Below are 25,216 nucleotides of genomic sequence, written 5' to 3'. Positions count from 1 at the left end.
TAAACATGGAAACACAACATACCAAAATTTATGGAATGCAGAAAAAGCAATTCTAAGAGGGAAGTTTTTAGCAATAAATGCCTATATCAAAAAAAGAAAAAGAGTCAGGTGGTGATGATGTGTGCCTATCATCCTAGTCACTGTAGAGGCATGGGTGGGAGCATTGCTTGAGTCCAGGAGTTTGAGACTAGCATAAACAACATAGCAAGACTCCATTTCAAAAAGAAAAAGAAGACAGATGTCGAATAAACACTTTATTAGTCTGTTTTCACACTGCTATGAAGAACTACCTGAGACTGGGTAAATTATGAAGAAAAGAGGTTTAATTGACTCACACTTCCCCAGGCTTAATAGGAAATACGACTGGGAAGCCTCAGGAAACTTACAATCATGGTAGAAGGTGAAGGGGAAGCAAGCACATCTTACCATGATAGAGCAGGAGAGAGAGAGAGAGAGAAGAAAGGAAGTGCCACACACTTTCAAACAACCAGGTATCGTGAGAACTCACTCACTATCATGAGAACAGCAAGGTGGGCAGTCCGGGGTTGATGATTCAATCACCTCCCATCAGGCCCCTCCCCTGACATGTGGGAATTACAATTTGAGATGAGATTTGGGTGGGGGCACAGAGCCATAGCATATCCACAACCTGATGTTACACCTCAAGGAACTAGAAACAGAATAACAAACGAATCCTAAAGTTAGCAGAATGAAGGAAAGAAAATAACAAAGATCAGAGCAGAAATAAATAAATAGAGAATAGAAAAGATCAATGGAACTAAGAATTGGTTTTTTAAAAGGTAAACAGCTGGGCGTGGTAGTTTATGCCTGTAATCCCAGAACTTTGGGAGGCTAAGGTGGGTGGATTACTTGAGGTCAGGAGTTTGAGACCAGCCTGGCCAACACGGTGAAATCCTGTCTCCACTCAAAATACAAAAATTAGCTTGACATGGCAGCATGTGCCTATAATCTCAGCTACTTGGGAGGCTGAAGCAGGAGAGTTGCTTGAACCCAGGAGACAGAGGTTCCAGTGAACCGAGATTGCACCATGGCACTCCAGCCTGGGCGACACAGTAAGTCTTCATCTCAAAAAACAAAAACAAAAAACAAAAACAAACAATAAATTTCCAAACCCTTCTCTAGACTAAGAAAAAAAGAGAAAAGAGTCAGATAAATAAAAGCAGGGATAAGAGTCATCACCATTAATAACATAGAAATACAAAGGATCATAAAAGACTACTATAAACAATATATTCCAATGAATTGAGCAACCTAGAAGAAATGGATAAATTCCTAGAAACATATAACATAACAAGACTGAGTCATAAATAAATTGGAAATTTGAACAGGCCAATAATGAGTAAGAAGATCGAGTCATTATTAAAAGTGTCCTGTCAGAGAAAAGCCCAGGGCCATATGGCTTCACATCAGAATTCTACCAAATATTTAAGGAGAGCTTTTAACAATCCTTCTCAAGTTTATTCAAAAAATTGAAGAGGAGGAAATACTTCCAAATTCCCTTTGCAAGGTGAGCATTACCCTAGTACCAAAACTAGACAAAGACAATACAAAAAACCACAGGCCAATATCACTAATGAACATAGATGCAAAAATTCTCAAAAAATCCTAGCCAATCATATTCAACAGCATATTCCAAGGATCATTCACCATGATGAAGTGGGATTTATCCTTGGGATGTATGGTTGGTTTAAAATACAGAAATCAATACATGTAATTCACCAGATTAATACAATGAAGGATAAAAATCTTATGACCATTTCAGTAGTGAGTCAGACAAGGCATTTGATAAAATTTAACATCCTTTCATGGTAAAAACTGTCAACAAATTAGGTTTAGAAGGAATGCTCTCTCGCCCGGCTAATTAGCCAGGCATGGTGGCAGGCACCTGTAGTCCCAGCTACTTGGGAGGCTGAGGCAGGAGAATGGCATGAACCCGGGGGGCAGAGCTTGCAGTGAGCGGAGATTGCGCCACTGCCCTCCAGCCTGGGCGACAGAGTGAGACTCTGTCTCAAAAAAAAAAAAAAAAAAAAAAAAAAAAAAAAAGAGATGGAATGCTCCTCAACACAATAAAGACCCTATATTATAAGCCCACTACTAATGTCGTACTCAACTGTGAAAAGTTGAAGGCTTTTCTTCTTATATCAGGAATAAGACACGAATGTCTTCTCTTACCATTTTTGTTCCACATGATACCGGATACCCTAACCAGATCAATTAGACTAGAGAAACATAAAAAGCATTGAAATAGGAATGGATGAAGTAAAATTTTCTCTGTTTGCTGATGATACAATCTTATGTATAAAAAATCCTGCAGATACCACCAAAAACTATTAAAATGGAATGAATTTAGTAAAGTTGCAGGATATGAAGTTAGCTTACAAAAATCAGAAGCATTTCTATGCACTAGCAATAAACTGAAAAAGAAATTAAGAAAAAATCCTATTTATAATAGCATAAAAAATAAAATACTTAGGAGTAAAGTTAACCGGGGAAGTGAAAGATCTGTATACTGAAACATAAAACACTGATGAAAGAAATTGAAGAGGACACAAATAAATGGAAAAATATCTTATGTTCATGGATTGGAAAAATAAATATTGTCAAAATATCCAAACTATCCAAAGTAATCTACGGATTTCATGTAACTCCTATAAGAATTCCAATATCACTCTTCACAGAAATAGAAATAAAATCCTAAAATTCATGTGGAATCACAAAGGACCCTGAATAACTAAAGCCATTTTGACTGAAAAGAACACAGCTGTATGTATCACACTACTGGATTTCAAAATATATTACAAAACGATAGCAATCAAAACAGCATGGTTCTGGCAAAAAAAAAAAAAAAAAAACAGACACATTGACCAATGGAGTAGGATTGAAAGCCCATATATAAAACTACACATCTGTGGTCAATTGATTTTTGACAAAGTGACAAGAATACACAGTGGGGAAAAGATAGTCTCCTCAATAAATGAGGTTGGAAAAACTGGGTATCCACATGCAGAAGAATGAAATTTGATCCTCTTCTTACACCATATGTAAAGTTAAATCAAAATATATTAAATATTTAAATGCAAGACCTGAAATCATAAAACTCTTAGAAGGACACATAGGAAAAGAGCTTCTTGACACTGGTTTGGGTAATGACTTATAGAAAATTACACCAAAAGCACAGGCAAGAATTCAGCTAAATAAAAATAGACAAATGGGATTGCATCAAAATAAAAAGCTGCAAAGCAAAGAAAACAACCAGCAGAATGGAAATTGGGAGAATTCCATTCTCTCAAATTCATAAACCACATATGTAATAAGTGTTTATTTCCAAAATATATAAGGAACTTTGGCTGGGTGCCCTGGCTCACGCCTGTAATCTCGACATTTGAGGATGCCAAGGCAGAAAGATTGCATGAGCCCAGTAGTTTGAGACTAGCCTGGGCAACATAGTGAAACTCTGTCTGTACAAAAAATAAAAAAAAATCTAACTGGGTGTGGCAGTGCATGCCTGTAGTCCCAGCTACCCGGAAGGCTGAGGTGGGAAGATTGGATCATCCTTCCTACTTTGAGGCTCCAGTGAGCTGTAATGGTGCTACTGCACTCCAGCCTGGGTGACATAGTGAGACCCCATCTGAAAAAATAAATAAATAAATAAAACAAATAATAAAAATATAAGGAACTTATTCAACTATATTGCAAAAACAAACAAAAAACCCAAATAACCTGATTTTAAAATGGGCAAAGGACCTGAATAACATCTCTCAAAATAATACAAAAAGTGTATGAAAATATGTTTAATATCACAAATCAACTGAGAAATGCAAATCAAAACCACAATGAGATATCACCTTACATGTGTTAGAATGGCTGTTACCAAAAAGATGAAGGATAACAAGTGTTGGCAAAAATACAGAAAAAAGCAACTCTTTCACTCTGTTGACAGGAATATAAATTACAGAAAACAGTATAAAGATTTCTCAGAAAATTAAAAACACACCTACCTTATGTTCCAGTAATTCCACTTTTAGGTGGATATTCAAAGGAAATGAAATTAGTATCCTGAAGAGATATCTGCACTCCCACGTTCATTGAAAATTATTCACAATAGCCAGGACATGAAAACAATCTAAAACCCCATTAACAGATGAATGAACAAAGAAAATGTGGTGTGCATACACAATGGAATATGATTCAGTCTTAGAAAAGGTGATTCTGCCATTTGCAACAACATAGACAGAACTGGAGGACATTATACTATGTGAAATACTCCAGACAGAAATACATGTATTATATGATCTTACTTACTTGTGGAATCTAAAAAAACAAACCCACAGAAGTAGAGAGTAGATTGGTGGTTGCCAGGGTTCGGGAAGGGGAAATGGGGAGATATTGGTCAAGGGGTATGAAGTTTCAGTTATGCTAAGTGAACATGCTTTGGAAACCTAATGTATGGTAGTATGAGTATAGTAAACAATACTGCACTGTATACTTGAACTTTCATCAGAGGGTAGATCTTAAGTGTTCTCACTATACATGAAAAAACTGAAAATAGGAACTATGTGAGGTGGTAGATATATTTTAAAAGGAAATATTTTTACTTTCAACATGGTCTTATAGGGACCTCTTTTTGATGTTGGTGTTAGACTCACATATGCCTTGGGTACCTCGGGGTGGCAGACAGACTGTAAAGTGGCCCTGCCTGTCCCTCAACCCTGGTATTGGGCCTTTGTGTAACCTCCTTCTTCTGAGTGTTGTTGGTGACTGTGACTTGCTGCTAGCCAATAGAATATGGCAAAGGTGATAGGCTGTCACTCCAATGATTGTGTTATGTTATTTAAGACCCCGTCTTGTTAGCAGACTCCCTGTAGAGACTGCTGACTTGACGTGAGTGGCCATGCTGAAACAGCTCACTTGGCAGAGACTGTGAGAGGCCTCTAGGACCAGAGAGCAGCCTCCCACCAACACCCAGCAAGAAACAGGGGCTCTCAGTCCTGCTTCGGAAGGCCCCTCAACCACAGGATAAGGAATTCTCTCACTGGAAATACAAAACCCGCTTAAACAATTATCATTTACATCTTGGGATTCATGGAGGATCTAAGTAGAGATTTGGATGGAGAGGTAGAAAAGGTATTTGATTTTGAAGGGATTTGTGCGCAAAGGCAGCAAGGTAAGCGTGGATGTGTGACAGGGAAGTGCTGACACAGAATTCTTTGGTGTCACTATTTTTCCTAGGTATCTCCTATACTTGTCTCTGCATTTAAAGTTTTGAGAATGTTCTGATGGGAAGAGGAGCATTCATATGGCCTGAGGATAGAACTCAGTCACAGAGACCCAGACAAATCATAGACATTGATACTAACCATGGCAGCATGCAGGCAAAACTGGACAAGGCAAATTAGAGTAGTTTGCAGGCCTAATGGTAACTGACACTAGGAGAAATTTGCATCCTGTCTGAGCCAAGAGCACACCTCTCCTCTTTAGCCTGAGCATCCTCCTCTTTAAGTGAGCTCTGGTTCAGATGCAGAGCCTGACCACTCTTTAGCACTCCTAGGAAAGATTAAAAGCAGGACTGTGGCTAGGGGCAGGGAGGAGGCCAGGGACCAAGGCACTCAAGTGGGGACTGCAGGAGGGGTCAGAATGCAAGCAGCACTGAGGGTCTTCTTCATGTTGCTCTTTAGCCTGCTGAGTCTTCTGGGGATTGCAGCAAATGGCTTCATTGTGCTGGTGCTGGGCAGGGAGTGGCTGCGATATGGCAGGCTGCTACCCTTGGACATGATCCTCATTAGCTTGGGTGACTTCCGCTTCTACCTGCAGTTGGTTGGGACAGGGTGCAACTTCTATTACTCTGCCCATGTGGTCAAGCACTCTGGGGGTCTCAGCCAACAGTTCTTCTATCTACACTGGCACTTCCTGAACTCAGTCACCTTCTGGTTTTGCAGCTGGCTCAGCGTCCTGTTCTGTGTGAAGATTGCTAACATCACCCACCCCATCTTCCTGTGGCTGAAGTGGAGGTTCCCAGGGTGGGTGCCCTGGCTCCTGTTGGGCTCTGTCCTGATCTCCTTCATCATAGCCCTGCTGTTGTTTTGGGTGAACTACTCTGCATATCAACAATTTTTAATTAGAAAATTTTCTGGGAACATGACCTACGAGTGGAATACAACGACAGAAATTTACTATTTCCCGTTCGTGCAACTGGTCATCTGGTCAATTCCTTGTTCTGTTTTTCTGGTCTCAATTATGCTGCTAATTAATTCTCTGAGGAGGCATACTTGGAGAATGCAGCACAACGGCCACAGCCTGCAGGACCCCAGCACCCAGGCTCACACCAGAGCTCTGAAGTTCCTCATCTCCTTTCTCATTCTTTATGTTCTGTCCTTTCTGTCCCTGATCATTAATGCCACAAAATTTATCTCCATGCAGAACAACTTTTACTGGCCATGGCAAATTGCAGTCTACCTGAGCGTATCTGTCCATCCCTTCATTCTCATCTTCAACAACCTCAAGCTTCAAAGTGTGTTCTGGCAGCTCCTGCTGTTGGCAAGGGGCTTCTGGGTGGCCTAGATGGCATGGTCTCCTTATCTAGATTCCCGGAAAAGAAAGGTGAGGATGGCAGAGCTGTGGCCCACCGACATGGAGGTGTTTTCATAGGTAGATGAATACTGGGTCGTGCTATGGGGTGCCTCCTCTGGGAAGCGGAGGAGACAAGGAATTCTGGGAACTCTCAGCATGCTTCCCTTCTGTGGAATATTATTAAGATGCAATCCCATGGATTCCAGAGAGCCAGTCTTGCTCAGAAGTTCAGAAGATGTTAATACCATGCCATGCTATCTTTATGTTTGTACCCCTTTGTTATGTGGAAGGCTTCGGTTAAAAGTGTTGATTAACTGTGCCGTTCCATCTCCACTGCCTTTCAGAAAGTTAAGAGCAAGTATTTGTCTCTATGGCTGAACTGAGATGTGGATAGGGAAGCGACAGCCTTCTTGAGGACAAATGTCATGGTTACTATGAGAGCCCCAAGGGACAGGCAGTTGTGGCAGGCGGTGGCCTGGGCTGTGAGTTCTGATTGCCCTTTACTGCATGAAGATACTTTGTCTCCACACAAACTGGGATAATCTGGTTTTAATTTTATTAAGTGTACTGGAAGATTTCTTTACACCACCCGGTCTGTTTTCTCATGAACATTTCTGACTTCAATTTTCTCTTCTCTGAAGTCTGAGTAGTAGCCAGACTTTTTTCTTGTTTATCATTCCTTTAGAGAAAAGACACATTGTGGCTTTCTTTTCTTCCTTAAGCATATGTCACAGAGTCACATCTGCATGGAATAAACATGTACTTTTCAATCTGAAAAAGACTTAGGAATTTCATTAGACTGAAAGTGGTGATGTCTGTAATCCTAACACTTTGGGAGGCTGAGGCAGGCAGACTGCTCAAGCTCAGGAGTTCAAGAGCAGCCTGGGCAAGATAGTGAGACCTCCTCTCTACTAAAAATTCAAAAAAAAAAAAAAAAAAAGATCACCCAGGTGTGGTGGTGTACACCTGTGGTCCTAGATACTCGTGAGTCTGAGGTGGGAGGATCACTTGAGCCCAGGAGATAGAGGCTGCAATGAGCTGTGATCGCAACAATGTACTCCAGCCTGGGCAACAGAGTGAGACCCTGTCTTAAAAAAAATCATTAGTTTGTATCTAAACACTACTTAAATGTCGTTTTAAAAGGAACCACCCTGTTCAAAATTTTATGTTTAAATACTGTTTTAAAATAACTTGCTCCAATTACTATGCAAATGATTTTAGAAATAATTTTGGAAAAAAATTTATTTAGAGATGAGTGCCTCTAAGATAGCTTAAACGTTTTTGCTAAAGGGCATCAATGTGCAAATTTCAGAGACTAGCTTGCAGCTGAATTCCTGTTAGAAAGAAAGTGTAATTTCCTCTAAGAGTGAAGGTTTCCTTATTGATTAGGGGATGCACCGATGAGTGGATGAATACTCACGAACAGTAATCTTTGGGCACATGGCTCTACATTTTTAATTTAAGCATTTATTTTTAAAAATAGGTAATATATTTTCATGGCTGAAAATTCAAAACCTATTGAAGAGTATGTATAGAAAATCTCCTTCCTATCTGTTCCATCCTGAGGCATTCTTACCAGTTTTATGTCTATCCTTGCAGAGATATTTTATTCTATACCGAAAGCCCCTAATACTTAATGAACCAGTCAACTAACTTACACACTGGTATATTCTATACTAGTACCTAACTAGCTACCAGTCAAATAACTTATAATGTCTCCATCTTTCCACACAATGGTTGCAGAATACACACATTGCCTTGCTCCTTGCTCTTTTCACCTTATAACATATCTTGGAGAGCTATGTATGTGGACATGCATAGTATTTCCTCACTTTAAAAATTTTGCACTGATGTATCACAATTTCTTTAGCCATGTGTTTGTGGTCATTTAGGTTACTTCCTGTTTTTTGTTGTTATAATAATGCTATAATGAATAATCTTCTGCATATGTAATTTTGCACATGTGCAAAGTAATTACAGGATAAGTCTCATGAAATGGAATTACTCAGTTAAATGGAACGTGCATTTCTAATTTTGACAGATATCACCCTTTATTGGTTTGCATCAATTTACTTTTCCACCAGCAATTTATTAGAGAACTTTTTTCACACTTTTTGTTTTTTCTAATCTGTTAGGCTAAAAAAAAAAAAAACACATTAGCTGTCATTTGCATGACTCTTACTATGAGTGAGTGTTTATAATTATTTTATTTGGTTAGAGCCATTTATGTTTATTTCCTGAGAACAGTCTGTATCTTTTTTGGATTTGATTTTGGCCTTTTTCTTATTGGTTTTGAGGAGCCCTTTATATCCTAGAGGAATTAGCTCTTTATTTGTGATATAAACAGCAAAGCAATTCCCTACTCCCAGTGTTTTTTATTTCATTTTTTCTTAATTCTAATGTTAGTTTTAAAAGCTGTTTTATTTTGAAATAATGATAGACTCACATGAAGTTGCAAAAATAGCATAAATCTTCATCCAGCTTCCCCCAGTGGTGACATCTTATATAGCTGTGGTATAACAAAACTAGAAAATTGACATTGCTACAATTACTGTTAGTCTACGGAACTTATTCAATTTTCACTACTTTAAAAACTTATATTTGTGTGCTTGTGTGCTTGTGTGTGTAGTTTTGTGCAATTTTATCCTATTTAGAGACTTGTGTAATTACAATCAAGATACAGAACCATTCCATCAACATAAAAGAACTCCTTCATGCTTTGCATTTGTACCTACTTCCTTTGTGGTTTGTCCCCACCCAAATTTCGTCTCCAATTGTAATCCCCTTGCATTGAGAGAGAGACCTGGTGGTATGTTATTGAATCATGGGGGTTGTTTCTCCTGTGATATTCTCATGATAGTGAATTCTCACAAGATCTGATGGTTTAAAACTGTGGTACTTCCTTCTTTGCTGTCTCTCTCCTGCTGTCATGTGAAGAAGGTACTTTCCTCCCTTTCACCTTCTGCCATGACTAAGTTTCCTGAGGCTTCCCAGCCATATGGAACTGTGAGTCAATTAAACCTCTTTCCTTTATAAATTACCCAGTCTCAGGTAGTTCTTTATAGCAGTGTGAAGATGGACTAATACAGATAATTGGTACCAGGAGTGGAGTACTGCTCTAAAGATAACCTGAAAATTTGGAATCGACTTAGGACCTGCATAGCAGGCAGAGGCTGGGACAGTTTGAAGGGCTCAGAAGAAGACAGGAAGATGTGGGAGAGTTTAGAACTTCCTAGAAGCTTGTTGAATGGTTTTAACCAAATTGCTAACGGTGATATGGACAATGAAGTCCAGGCTGACATTGTCTCAGATGGAGATGAGGAAATTATTGGGAATTGGAGTAAAGGTCACTCATGCTATGCTTTAGCAAAGAGAGTTGGTGGTATTTTGGCCCTGCCCTAGAGATCTGTGGAACTTTGAACTTGAGGGAGATAATTTAGGGTATATGCTGGAAAAAATTTCTAAGCAGCAAAGCATTCAAGAGGTGACCTGGCTGATTCTGAAAGCATTTCGTCATATGCATTCATGGAGATTATCTTAAACTGAAACTTTTATTTAAAAGGCAAACACAGCATAAAAGTTTGGAAAATTTGCAGCCTGATCATGAGGTAGAAAATAAAAATCCATTTTCTGGGAGAAATTCAAGCTGGCTGCAGAAATTTGCATAAGTAATGAGGAGCTGAATGTTAATAGCCAAAACAATAGGGAAAATGTCTCCAAGGCATGTCAGAGATTTTTGTGGCAGCCCTTCCCATCACAAGCCTGGAGGCCTAGGAGGATGATATGGTTTCATGGGCTAGCCCTACGGCCCTGCTGCTGCTCTGTGCAGCCTCAGGACTTGGTGCCCTGCATCCCAACTGCCCCAGTTCCAGCCATGGCTAAAAGAGGCCAAGGTACAGCTTGGACTGTTACTTCAGAGCATGCAAGCCCCAACCCTTGGCAGCTTCCACATGGTGTTGAGTGTGTAGGTGCACAGAAAGCAAGAATTGAGGATTGAGAACTTTTGCCTAGATTTCAGAGGATGTATGAAAATAACTGGATGTCCAGGCATAGGTCTGCTGCATGGGAAAAGCCCTCTACTAGGGCAGTGCAAAGGGAAAATGTGGGGTTGGAGTCCCCAAAGAGAGTCCCCACTGGGCCACTGCCTAGTGGAGCTGTGACAAGAGGGCCACTGTCCTCCAGACTCCAGAATGTCCTCCAGTCTCCAGAATCCACCAACAGCTTGTGCTATGGGCCTGGAGAAGCTATAGGCACTTGATGCCAGCCCATGAAATCAGCCACAGGGCCTGTACCCTGCAGAGCCACAGAGGTGGATCTGCCCAAGGCTATGGGAGCCTACCACTTGCATCAGCGTGCCCTGGATGTGAGACATGGAGTCAAAGAAAATCATTTTGGACTTTTAAGATTTAATGACAGCCTGCTGTGCTTTGGACTTGCATGAGGCCTGTGGCTCCTTTGTTTTGGAAAATTTCACCCATTTGAAATGGGAACATTTACCCAATGCCTGTACCTACTCTGTATCTTGGAAGTAACTCACTTGTTTTTGAATTTACAGGCTCATAGGCAGAAGGGACTTGCCTTGTCTCAGATGAGACTTTGGAATTGGACTTTTGAGTTAATGCTATAATGAGTTAAGACCCTGGGGGACTGTTGCGAAGGTGCGGTTGGTTTTGAAATGTGAAAGGGACATGAGATTTGGGAAGAGCCAGAGGTGGAATGATATGGTTTGGCTCTGTGTTCCCACCCAAATCTCATCTCAAATTGTAATACCCATATGTCAAAGGAGGGACCTGGTGGGAAGTGATTGAATCATGAGGGTGATTTCCCCCTGGTGTTCTCATAATAGTTAGTGAGTTCTCATAAGATATGATGGTTTAAAAGCGTTGCACTTCCTCCTTCACTCACTCTCTCTTTCCTGCCACCATGTGAAGAAGGTACTTGCTTTCCCTTCACCTTCTGCCATGATTGTCATAAGTTTCCTGAGGCCTCCTGGCCATGTGGAACTGTGAGTAAATTAAACCCCTTTCCTTTATAAATTACCCAGTGTCAGGTAGTTCTTTATAGAAGTGTGAAAACTACTATATAGTAGTGTGAAAACTATAGTAGTGTGAAGACTAATACGCCATCTGTATTTTTGTTTGTTTTTACTTTTACAGTAATGGCTTGTGATATACAGAAATTTTAGCTGATTTCATCCAAAAAAGTTTAATGACTTCTGGGATTTTGCCTCATAATTAGCAGGCAGTCCTCATGTTCTTATCATAAATATTCTCTTTTATTTTCTTCTTGTACTTTTACATTTTCATTCTTACACTTAAATATTTTAAATCCTGATATAAGGTATATTTTTTTGATAAATTTTATTTTTTCAGATTATTAACTTGTTGTCTTAATGCTATTTATTGGATTTTTTTCTCCACTGATCTAAAGTGCTACTTTTTATGATGTATTAAATTATTGTGTATTTTGGCTTATTTCTAGACTGTCTGTTCTGTTTCACTGCCTTGGTGTAAGCATGTGCTTTGACTATAGCATTTTAATTGTTTTAGGTTTAAAATATGTTTTAAATATCTGGTGAACTAGTCCTTCTTCATTAATCTTTTTCAGAAATGTTTTGATTATTATTTCTAGAATAATTTTGTGTGGTCTCAAAAATAAATTTCTTTTAAAAAATTAATTGGGATCCTGTTATATATGCAATTTAACATAAGGAGATGTATATCTCCATTATGTTGGCTCTTCCTATGTAAGAATTGGTCTGCCTTTCCATTTTTTCAGATTTCTTTTTTTATTACTTTCAGTAGGTTTTAATTCTTTAAAAATGTAGATCTTGTAATGTGTATCCTTATAGGTATACATCATGCCTTAGTTTCCTGATATGTTAAGTGGAGTAGCAGCTGTGAGGATGAAATAAATAATATATGTACATGACACATAAGTAGTACTCATTATAACTTTTTAATAGTAATTGTAACTGAATATTATTATTATTTTCCATCTCTGCATCAATATGAAGGGAGCAAAGAAACCACAGTTAGGCAATAGCTTTTCTAGTTATTCTAGACTAGGCTAGCAAAGACTAGTTATTCTTTTACTTTTTCTTTCTCTGATATATTTTTTCCCCAATTTTTTCAGCATTTTCTGCTTTTTTTCAGTTGTCAAACAAGGCAAATATACTGTATATGACTGAGATAAACAAAAACCACTCATGATGGATGAGTAATCATTGGGCAGGATTTCTGACACTGAAATCAGCCTGGAGCTCAGTAGAGATTTACTTGAGGGTGTGGTTCTACGAGAAAAGTTCACTTAAGTCACATTTTTATATCAGCTGATGGATGTGAGAGAAAAGAGCCAAGGTGGTGGTTTATTTATTTATTTTTTCTTTGAAGGAAGGGGAAAGGAAGAAATAATAGGAATATTATGAGAGTTATTAAATTTCACCTAGCTATTATCTTTAAACTTTATTCTCTGTCATGTTTTGTGAGGTTGCTATATTGAATGGTTATATTTAGGAAAGAAATGAAAAGACTAAAAATGCATTGGAAATCACATTAGATCAATGGTAAATCAGGTTTACCGATGGACCTCTGACCATGGGCTAGAAGCTCCACTGCCCTCTTCTGGTAGAGTTGCCTAATGGCAAGTCCATTTCCTGGGTGTCTGGAAAGCTTATCTAAAACACGTGTCTTATCAATCAACACCAAGTATCACAGTTGGCTACTAAAGGTTTTCAAAAAGACATTTTATAGGATATGAACAGACACTTCTCAAAAGAAGACATTCATACAGCCAACAGACACATGAAAAAATGCTCTTCATCACTTGCCATCAGAGAAATGCAAATCAAAACCACAATGAGATACCATCTCACACCAGTTAGAATGGCAATCATTAAAAAATCAGGAAACAACAGGTGCTGGAGAGGATGTGGAGAAATAGGAACACTTTTACACTGTTAGTGGGACTGTAAACTAGTTCAACCATTGTGGAAAACAGTGTGGCGATTCCTCAAGGATCTAGAACTAGAAATACCATCTGACCCAGCCATCCCATTACTGGTATATACCCAAAGGATTATAAATCATACTGCTATAAAGACACTTGCACACGTATGTTTATTGCGGCACTATTCACAATAGCAAAGACCTGGAATCAACCTAAATGTCCTCAGTGACAGACTGGATTAAGAAAATGTGGCACATATACACCATGGAATACTATGCAGCTATAAAAAAGGATGAGTTTGTGTCCTTTGTAGGGACATGGATGCAGCTGCAAACCATCATTCTCAGCAAACTGTCGCAAGAACAGAAAACCAAACACCGCATGTTTTCACTCATAGGTGGGAATTGAACAATGAGATCACTTGGACACAGGAAGGGGAACATCACACACTGGGTCCTATTGTGGGGAGGGGGTAGAGGGGAGGGATAGCATTAGGAGATATACCTAATGTAAATGACGAGTTAATGGGTGCAGCACACCACCATGGCACATATATATATATGTAACAAACTTGCACGTTGTGCACATGTACCCTAGAACTTAAAGTATAATAATAATAAAAAAAAATTTATAAAATGTAAAAAAACATATTCATACAGACCAGTTTGTAAATCAGAAGGTGTTCACCACAGATTGTTTGAGAACTGATTAAGTTAACAGTACATTTAAAAAAGAATTTCAATAGGGTTTTGGGGAACAGGCAGTGTTTGGTCACATGGATAAGTTCTTCAGTGGTGATTTCTGAGATTTTGGTGCACCCATCACCCAAGCAGTGTACACTGTACCCAATGTGTAGTCTTTTATCCCTCGCCTCCCTCCCACCCTTCCCCTTAAGTCTCCAAAGTCCGTTATCTCATTCTTATGTTTTTGCATCCTTATAGTTTAGCTCCCACTTATAAGTGAGAACATACAATATTTGATTTTCCATTCTTGAGTTACTTCACTTAGAATAATGCTCTCCAACTCCATCCAGGTTGCTGCTGGGGTTTTGAGTGATTATGTGAGGGCAATTCTCTATGCTGGAAATAAAGCGGTGATCATCACAGGCACAGCCTCGACCCTCCTGGAGTTTGCAGTCTTGTGGGGAGTCAGGGATGACGCATCTAGTCATACTGGTAAGCCTATTGTTACAAACTGGGAAGAGTCTATGAAGGGTAAACAGCGAGGTCTATCAGTGTGTATAACAGGAAGCAATAGTGTTATTTGGCAGAATCTTGGAGTGAGGACATCAGAGTCGTATTCCCTTAGGAAGTGGTGAAACTGTAGATGAGGTAACATTTTAAAACATAATTTCCGTAATCCATATGCTGAAACCTATGAATAGCTCTAGGCCAAGAATCCCTGCTCTCTGTAGTGGCATTTTTTTGGGCCTGTGATTTATGTGGAACCAAGTGTGCTATGTGGGGAGATTTTGCTTTGGATAGAAGAGGTTGGGTTGATGCTCTCCTGCTCTTCTGGAGGAGCAGTGGGGTCCTGCTGTCAGAGGGCCCCTACATGTGTGTTCCCAGGCATGTTCAGAACAGCCACGGGATGTGGTTTTGTCATATCCATTTGCTTTCTGCCTCATCTCTAAGATTCTAGAGCCGCTCTCCTAATTCTACTTCCTATTCCCTCCCTTCTCTTCCTTTATTCTTCAGAGGACTGAGCCATTACTCACTGTGTGAACTTGGACCCTGAGTTTTGCTCTCAGCGGTATCATGCATTGATTTATTCTTCATTTAAAAAGAAAAAAGTTTCGAAGGCTTTCCCAGGCTAGTGCCTTTGGTGAGGTTTAGACTTTGTTTTATGATTCAGTATCAGAAAAGCCAACTCAGAGTCCCTCCCTAACCAGGATGGGACCTGTCCAACCAGGAGTTTGCCTTTTGAGATGTGGCAAGAGATCAGACATGGGTTGATATCACAGATGACACTTACAGAACACACCAAGTAAACTGTTTATTTTTGAGGAGTTATCAGAGTGTTACTCAGATGGCATGGCATCCTCTTGCCTTCAAAACAACAGCAACAAAAAATGAAACAGGAAAGTAAAAGGCACTTTGTCTACAGTTATACCCTTTGTCCAATTCTCAACCTCAGTATCTGTTCATTCATTTTTACTTCTAACATTTCTCCATGTTCTAAATAACTTCCCTTGTAGATACTCTGGCTTCCAGCTCTTTAGGCTTTGAACCCTACCTTAAGCTCTGCCTGGTCTACAAAGTCTGCCTTAATTACGGAAAGCTGCATTATAAATAGTTGATTCCCTTACTCCTTCCATTTATGCATGAATTAGTTAATTTTTGTCTCAATTAGTCTAATAGGTCTGGTAGAGAGAAAGAGGATAGCTTCTAGAACGCTGTATTCAATGTTCTATTCCCCGTATAAAAAACCCTGCTCTCTTGCCATTGTAGCTTCCTTGACTTTGTTTTCAAGCCCTCTTTCCAGACAGCTCATTTTCATAATGCCTCAAAACAAAATCTTTGTTCTAACCAAACTAGTTTGCTTACTCTCCCTCAGATATACTTTCCTTTTTTTTCTGCCTCCTCCTGGGTTATGTCATTCTCCCATTTACCAAGAATGAATTCTTTCTTTCTACTCTCTCACCTATCCAAATTTTACCATTTTTAAAGACACAATTTAATTTTTTTCTTCCCCTTTAATTCCTTTGCAAACCATATTGATTTCTCCCCTCTGTAGGATAATTCTATGAATTCAATAAGGCTTCTAATCTGTTTCATATTTGGAGATTAATCAAATTTTGCAAACACTGTACTGTTTTGCATTGTTGGAGTATGTCATAATTTTTTTTTTTAGTTTTTGGTATTTAGCTCTTATTTTTCCAAACAATCTCTTGGTTGTGGGGAAGGATCTCCTATTAGATGTCTTGTGTCTCTTGAAGCACCTGTCACAGTGTATTGCTTCATGGGACTCGACACAATTTGTTTACTGATTGTTACTTCTTTCCAAAATCTGCATGATGTCTCAGCCTCTAAGATGCTTTCAATACTTACAAAGAAGGCAGTTTACACTGGAGATAATGGGAAACAGGGTTGAGTATAGAAAAAAATGTTCATTAAATGTGATATTTGATTGATTTCAGATGATGAAACTGATACTTAGGACAATGATAGCAATGATTATGATAAACATGCTTATGTTCACTCAGTCAACAAACACTTAACATTTCTGATAGGCGTAGATTGCTATTGAGTCTTGTTGGAACAAGGCTGGTGCCACCAATAATATTCCAGAATCATAAACAAAGTCTAAGACATTATTTATTAATGCCTTCAAAAGCAAAGAGTACATCTTTCCAACATGGGCACAGAGACAGACATATACACACACATACACACACACACACACACACACAGATGTACACTTGTACAAACACTTTATCTCTTAGTATATTTTTCAATGTACTGCTATGTACTATAAGGGAAAAACCTTCTCTTTTCACTTCTGAGTTCTTATGTATTTTTCTCCTTCTAAAACTGAGTTATTATCCAGCATTCAGCTCAGGGCACAAGCAGCCACTACTACACTGGAACCCACCATGACAACCTGGTGAGCATGACATGCTCACAGGCTATATAGTTCTGCACGTTGTGCCTGCAGGTGGGCAGGTGCATGGTGACTGCTGTCTCTGTAGCAGAATTAGCTAGGCTCACTAGCCAAGAGACAGCTGCCAGTGCCATGCGGAGCCTTGGACTCATCACTGCCATGTAATGCAGGGGGTCACAAACGGCCACATAGTGGTCATAGGCCACTGAGGCAAGCAGCAGGAACTCGGCCCCCCCGAAGGCCAGGGAGAAGAAGAACCGGGTCCCACATTGGACAAAGATGGTCTTCTACTTTAGGAGGAAGTACACCAACTCTGAGGGACCTGCTGGAGGTGTAGCAGATGTCCATGAGTGAGAGGTCGCAGAGGAAGATGTACATATGTAGATGGAGCTGCACATCCAGCCAGATCAGGAGCAAGATGAGCCCATTTCCCAGTAGGGTCAGCAGGTAGGTGGCCCCAGATAAGACAGAGTCCAGCCTGGGTCTGCCCGTCATTGGAGAGACCGATTAGTGTGAACTCATTTACCCACATCACCTTGTTTCTTCCCATGGAGGAGGTGAGTCAGGCTGCTAGGGAAAAAGGTGGGTTACAGAAGCCTAATCAGAATCAGAATTCACACTGAACAAAGGGCTGTAAAGAGGACTGCAAGTACTTGTATACTGTCTCCATTAGATTGTGAGCTCCTTGAAGTCAGACATCTCTTCTGATTTTTAAAATATGAAGATTCCTAACAAGTGTTTCACAAATAATGTTTGTTGGGTCCATAAATATAAATGTTTAAAGTGTTTTTGAGGATTATTCTCTGATCCCAATATGTAAATGTGTGTCCGGGAATTCACCCTCGTTCTTATTACTCAGCCTGGGGCCAGTGGCTCTTCCTGCTTCTCCCGTAATCCAGGTTGGACCAATGATAGAGAGAATTGCTCACTTGGTTCTCAGCATACTGATCAATCAGGTTTAGTTTTAGGTTAATAAAATCAGGACCTCATTGTAGAACATTATGTCATCTATAATTATGTCCCCACTTCATAAGATAATGCTGCTTCTTTGGTGAAATGTTGGCATTTGTTTGAATTTTAAAGTAAGTAATTAATAAAAGATGAATGCACACATCACTTATTTGCAGTGGCAACACTTGGAAACTGATGTCGCCCACGGATGAAGTCAGTAAGAGAGTGCCTGCGCAATCCTTTGAGCTTTGTTCTGGGTAAACCCTTCTGTCACAGCAAAGACATGTTTGCCTTTGGAGCACCTCCCTGTTTACTTCGCTTGTCTGCAGCCCCTCTTGAAAGATATAGATGTCATTTTTTTTTCATGCGCTAAGAAATTTTATAGTTTTTATTTCTTTATGAATAGTAAGCTCCCATAGCCCCATTTCAGTATTCACCTTGTTTCTTTGCAACATGGTGGGAGAAAGTAGTGCTGATGATTATCACGAGAATAAAGAGAGACCACAGGGATGCAGAGAAGGGTCTGACAGGTGGAATAGCCCATTTGGATGCTCATTAGGGGAGGATTGAAAGAGAAGGAAAAAAAATCCAGAAATTAGGGTCGCCTCTGAAAATCCCAATATGGATACCAGATCAGAGCTTTCAACATTGGTTGCACATTAAAATCACCTGGGAAGCTTTGAAAATTTTAGATGCCCAGATTACAGTCCAGAGACATTAAGCCACCATCTCAGGTGGGTAAAACCCAGATATTAGCATATTTGTAACTTTTAATGTTTCTCGGGCAATTATGATGTGAAGCTAAGTTAGAGGATCACTGCTTTATTTTAATCTTCAATTTTTGAAGCAGCCTCGCGCTTTCTGGTGTGGAGAGAATCACTGCTTTTGAGGGAACACTTAACCTTATTTTTGAAGGCTTAAGACATGGTTTTTTGAGAGAGGAATATGTGTTGAGATAAAGCTAGAAGAGTCTTTGAGAAGGAATGATCTTTTGGACTGAACTCCTCATTCTTCATTTGAAAAAGTTGAGGCCAAGAGAATTTAGATAATCTGCCTCAAATTACATTGTAAATCGGTGAAAAAATTATTCTGTGTATCTTGCCTTTGTGTGCTGGGAACCTCTTAGCCTTAGTTACTTAAAAAAATTGTTTTTTCAACTTTTATTTTAAGTTCATTGGGACATGTGCAGGATGTGCAGGTTTCTTACACAGGTAAGCATGTGCCATGGTGGTTTGCTGTACAGATCATCCCATCACCCAGGTATTAAGCTCAGCATCCATTAGGTATTCTTCCTAATGCTGTCCCTCCTCCAACCCTCCACCCTCCAACAGGCCCCAGCGTGTGTTGTTCCCTACCATGTGTCCATGTGTTCTCATCATTCAACTCCCACTTGTAAGTGAGAACATGTGGTATTTGGTTTTCTGCTCCTGCATTAGTTTGCCAAGGATAATGGCCTCCAGTTCCATCCATGTCCCTGCAAAGGACATGATCACATTCCTTTTTATGTCTGCATAGTATTCCATGGTATATATGTACCACATTTTCTTTATCCAGTTTATCATTGATGGACAGTTAGATTGATTCCATGTCTTTGCTATTGTGAATAGTGCCCTGCAAAGGATATAATCGCATTCCTTTTTATGGCTGCATAGTATTCCATGGTGTATATGTACCACATTTTCTTTATCTAGTTTATCATTGATGGGCATTTAGATTGATTCCATGTTTTTGCTATTGTGAATAGTGCTACAATGAACATATGCGTGTATGTATATTTATAGTAAAATGATTTACATACTTTGGGTATGTACCCAGTAATGGGATTGTTGGGTCAAATGGTATTTCTGCTTCTAGGTCTTTGAAGAATTGCCACACTATCTTCCACAAGGGTTGAACTAATTTACACTCCCATCCACATTGTAAAATCATTCATTTTTCTCTACAACCTCACCAGCATCTGTTGTTTTTTGACTTTTTAGTAATAGCCATTCTTAATGGTATGAGATGGTATCACATTGTGGTTTTGATTTGCATTTCTCTAATCATTAGTGATGTTGAGCTATATATATATATATATATATATATATATATATATATATATAGCTGGATGTATGTCTTCTTTTGAGAAGTGTCTGTTTGTGTCCTTTGCCCACTTTTTAGTAAAATTGGTTATTTTTCTTGTCAATTTAAGTTCCTTATAGATGCTGGATATTAGACCTTTGTCAGATGGATAGATTGCAAATTTTTCTCCTATTATGTAGGTTGTCTGTTTACTCTGTTGATAGCTTCTTTTGCTGTGTAGAAGCTTTTTAGTTTGGTTAGATCTCATTTGTCAATTTTCGCTTTTGTTCCGATTGCTTTTGGTGTCTTTGTCATGAAATCTTTGCCCATGCCTATGTCCTGAATGACATTGCCTAGGTTTTCTTCTAGGGTTTGTATAGTTTGGAGTTTTACATTTACATATTTAATGTATCTTGAGTTGATTTTTGTATATGGTGTAAGGAAGGAGTCCAGTTTCAATTTTCTGCATGTGGCTAGCCAGTTCTTCCCACACCATTTATTAAATAGGGAATTCTTTCCCTGTTGCTTGTTTTTGTCAGGTTTGTCAAAGATCAGATGGTTGTAGGTATGTGGCCTTATTTCTGGGTTCTCTATTCTGCTTCATTGGTCCATGTGTCTGTTCTTGTACTAGTATCATGATGTTTTGGTTACTGTAGCCCTGTAGTGTAGTTTGAGGTCAGGTAGCCTGATACCTTTACCTTTGTTCTTTTTGCTTAGAGTTGCCTTGGCTATTCAGGCTGTTTTTTGGTTCCATATGAATTAAAATTTTTTTTTTCTAATTCCATGAAGAGTGTCAATGGTAGTTTAATGGGAATAGCGTTGAATCTATAAATTGCTTTGGGCAGTGTGACCATTTTCACCATATTGCTTCTTCCTATCCATGAGAATGGAATGTTTTTCTATTGGTTTGGATAATTTCTGATTTGAGCAGTGGTTTGTAGTTCTTCTTGAAGAGGTCCTTTGCTTCTCTTATTAGCTGCCTTCCTAGGCATTTTATTCTTTTTGTGGCAATTGTGAATGGGAGTTCATTCATGATTTGGCTCTCAGCTTGCCTGTTGTTGGTGTGTAGGAATGCTAGTGATTTTTCCATATTGATTTTGTATCTTGAGACTTTGCTGAAGTTACTTACCCTTCAGAAGCTTTTGGGTTGAGACAAGGGGGTTTTCTAGATATAGGATCATGTCATCTGCAAACAAAGATAGTTTGACTTCCTCTCTTCCTATTTGGATAGTGATATGGTTTGGCTGTGTCTCCACCCAAATCTCATCTTGAATTGTAGCTCCCACAATTCTCATGTGTTGTGGGAGGGACCTGGTGGGAGGTAATTGAGTCATGGGAGTGGGTCTTTCCCATGCTGCTCTTATGATAGGGAATGAGTCTTATGAGATCTGATGGTTTTATAAGCAGGAGTTTCCCTGCACAAGCTCTCTCTTTGCCTGCTACCATCCATGTAAGACATGACTTGCTTCTCTTTACCTTCCACTATGATTGTGAGGCCTCCCCAGTCATGTGGAACTGTGAATCCATTAAACCTATTTCCTGTATACATTACCCAGTCTTGGGTATGTCTTTATTAGCAGCATAAAAAGGGGCCAATGCAAATATCTTTTATTTCTTTCTCTTGCCTGACTGCCCGGGCAAGAACTTCCAATACTACATTGAATAGGAATAGTGAGAGAGGACAACCTTGTCTTGTGCTGGTTTTCAAGGGAAATGCTTCCAGTTTTTGTCCATTCAGTATGATATTGGTTGTGGGTTTGTCATCTATGGCTCTTATTATTTTGAGGTATGTTCCTTCAATACCTGGTTTATTGAGAGTTTTTAACATGAAGGGATGTTGAATTTTACCAAAGGCTTTTTTTTTTGCATTTATTGAGATAATCATGTGGTTTTTGTTTTTAGTTCTGTTTATGTGATAAATCACATTTCTTGATTTGGGTATGTTGAACCAGCCTTGCATCCTGAGGATGAAGTCTACTTGATCATGGTGGATAAGCTTTTTGATGTGCTGCTGGATTTGGTTTTCCAGTATTTTGTTGAAAATTTTTGCATCAATGTTGATTAAGTATATTGGCCTAAAGTTTTCTTTTTTTGTTGAATCTCTGCCAGGTTTTGGTATGAGGACTATATTGGCCTCATAGAATGAGTTAGGGAGGAGTCCCTCCTTTTCAATTTTTTGGAATAGTTTCAGTAGGAATGGCACCACCTCTTCTTGGTATCTCTGGTAGAATTCAGCTGTGACTCTGTCTGGTTCTGGGCTTTCTTTTGGTTGGTAGGCTATTTATTACTACCTCAATTTCAGAACTCATTGATCTATTCAGGAATTCAGATTCTTACTGGTTCACTCTTCAGAGGGTGTATGTGTCCAGGAAATTATCGATTTCTTCTGGATTATCTAGTTTATGTGCATAGAGGTGTTTATAGTATTCTCTGATGATTGTTTGTATTTCTGTGGAGTCAGTGGTGATATCCTCCTTATCATTTCTGATTGGGTCTATTTGATTGTTCTCTCTTTTCTTCTTTATTAGTCTACCAAGTGGTCTATTTTATTAATTTTTTAAGAAAACCAGCCCCTGAATTAGTTGATTTTTTGAAGGGCTTTTTGTGTCTCTCCTTCAGTTTATCTCTGATCTTGGTTATTTCTTGTTTTCTGTTAGTTTTAGCGTTTGTTTGCTCTTGGTTTTCTCGTTATTTTCGTTGTGATGTTAGGTTGTTAACTCTAGATCTTTCTAGCTTTATGATATGGGCATTTAGTGCTATAAATTCACCTCTTAACACTGCTTTAGCTGCATCCAAGAGATTCTGGTATGTTATATCTTTGTTTTCATTTGTTTCAAAAAACAAATGATTTCTGCCTTAATTTTATTATTTACCCAAAAGTCATTCAGGAGCAGGTTGTTCAATTTGCATGTACTTGTATGATTTTGAATGAATTTTTAAATCTTGAGTTCTAATTTGATTGCACTGTGGTATGAGAGAATGCTTGTTATGACCTCAGTTCTTTTGCATTTGCTGGAGGAGTGTTTTACTTCCAATTATGTGATCAATTTTAGAGTAAGAGCCATGTGGCAATGAGGAGAATGTATATTCTGTAGTTTTTGGGCAGAGAGTTTTGTAGATATCTGTCAGGTCCACTTGATCCAGAGCTGAGTTCAGATCTTGAATATCTTTGTTAATTTTCTGTCTTGATGATCTATCTAATATTGTCTGTGGGGTGTTACAGTCTCCTACTATTATTATGTGGGAGTTTATAAGTCTTTAGGTATCTAGGAACTTGCTTTATGAATCTTTATGTATTGGGGGCATATATATTTAGGACAGTTAACTCTTCTTGTTGAATTGAACCTTCTACCATTATGTAATGCCCTTCTTTGTCTTTTTTGATCTTTGTTGACTTAAAGTCTGTTTTATCAGCAACTAGGATTGTACCCTGCTTTTTTCTGTTTCCCATTTGCTTGGTAAATTTTCCTCCATCCCTTTATTTTGAGCTTATGCATGTCTTTGCATATGAAATGGGTCTCTTGAGGGCAGCATAGTGATGGGTCTTGGTTCTTTATCCAGCTTGCTATTCTGTGTCTTTTAATTGGGGCATTTGGTCCATTTACATTTAAAGTTAGTATTGTTATGTGTGGATTTGATCCTGTCATCATAATGCTAGATGGTTATTTTGTAGACTTGTTTATGTGGTTGCTTTATAGTGCTACTTGTTTGTATACTTCAGCATGTTTTTGTAGTGGCTGGTAATGGATTTTCCTCTCCATATTTAGTGGTTCTTTCAGGAGCTCTTGTAAGGCAAGTCTGGTGGTCATGAATTCCCTCAGCATTTGCTTGTCTGAAAAGGTTCTTATTTCTCCTTCGCTTATGAGGCTTAGTTTGATTAGATATGAAATTCTGTGTTGGAAATTACTTTCTTTAATAACATTGAATATTGGCCCCCAATATTTTCTTGCTAGTAGGACTTCTACTGAGAGGTCCATGGTTAGTCTGAGGGGCTTCCCTTTGTAGGTGACCTGGCTTTTCTCTCTGTTTGCTCTTAATATATATTTTTTTCTTTCATTTTGATCTTGGAGAATCTGATGATGATTATGTGTCTTGGGGATGATCTTTTTGTGGAGTATCTTATTGGGGTTCTCAGCATTTCCTGAATTTGAATATTGGCCTATCTTGCTAGGTTGAAAAAGTTCTCCTGGATGGTATGTTTCCCAACTTGGTTCTGTTCTTCCCATCTCTTTCAGGTACCCCAATCTGTCACAGATTGTGTCTTTACATACTATCGTATTTTCAGAGGTTTTATTCATTTCTTTTCATTCTTTTTTTCCATTCTTGTCTGCCTGTCTTAATTCAGAAAGCCAGTCTTCAAGCTCTGAGATTCTTTCCTCCACTTGGTCTATTCTGCTATTAATACTTGTGATTGAATTGTGAAGTTATTGTGGGGTGTTTTTCAGCTCTAACAAGTGAGTTATGTTCTCTCCAAACTGGCTATTTTGACTGTCAGCTCCTGCATTGTTTTATCATGGTTTTCAACTTCTTTGCATTGGGTTATGACATGCTCCTTTAGCTCAGCGAAGTTCATTTTTATCCACATCCTGAAGCCTAATTATGTCATTTCAGCCATCTCAGCCTCAGCTTAGTTCTGAACCCTTGCTGAAGAGGTGTTGCAGTCGTTTGGAGGAAAAGGGCTGCTCTGGCTTTTTGAGTTTTCATCATTTGTGTTGATTATTTCTCATCTTGCTGGGCTTTCCTACATTCAATCTTTGAGGTTGCTGACATTTGGATGGGTTTTTTTGTGGGTTTTCTTTGTTGTTATTGCTTTCTGTTTGCTTGTTTTAACAATTTGGCCACTCTTCTGCAAGCCTGCTGTGGTTTGCTGGGGGTCTGTCCAGCTGCTAGTCACCTCAGCTTTTCCTGTACCTGGAGGTATCACCAGTGAAAGCTGTGAAACATCAAAGATGGTAGCCTGCCCTCTCCTCTCTGGAAGCTCCATCCCAGTGGAGTACTGACCTGTTGCAGGCCCTGAACGCACCTGTAGGAGGTGGCTGGAGATTGCAGTTGAAAGGTGTCACTC

General features: G+C 39.0%; 1 protein-coding gene and 1 long non-coding RNA gene across 2 annotated transcripts in view; both read left to right on the top strand.

Annotated features, from left to right (window-relative positions):
• The window catches only part of LOC115898337, a 129,789-nt gene that overhangs the window by 58,438 nt on the left and 46,135 nt on the right, over positions 1-25,216 (top strand). The gene's annotated exons all lie outside the window — the stretch shown is intronic.
• On the top strand, positions 5,656-6,579 carry TAS2R41 (taste 2 receptor member 41). The gene has a single exon (XM_010379404.1). The coding sequence runs from the start codon at positions 5,656-5,658 to the stop codon at positions 6,577-6,579; it is 924 nt and encodes a 307-aa protein (XP_010377706.1).

Source organism: Rhinopithecus roxellana, chromosome 6, assembly GCF_007565055.1.
Source record: "Rhinopithecus roxellana isolate Shanxi Qingling chromosome 6, ASM756505v1, whole genome shotgun sequence".
NCBI lineage: Eukaryota > Metazoa > Chordata > Mammalia > Primates > Cercopithecidae > Rhinopithecus > Rhinopithecus roxellana.
The sequence above is the reverse complement of the archived record's forward strand: the minus strand, read 5'-3'. Positions and strand labels throughout refer to the sequence as shown.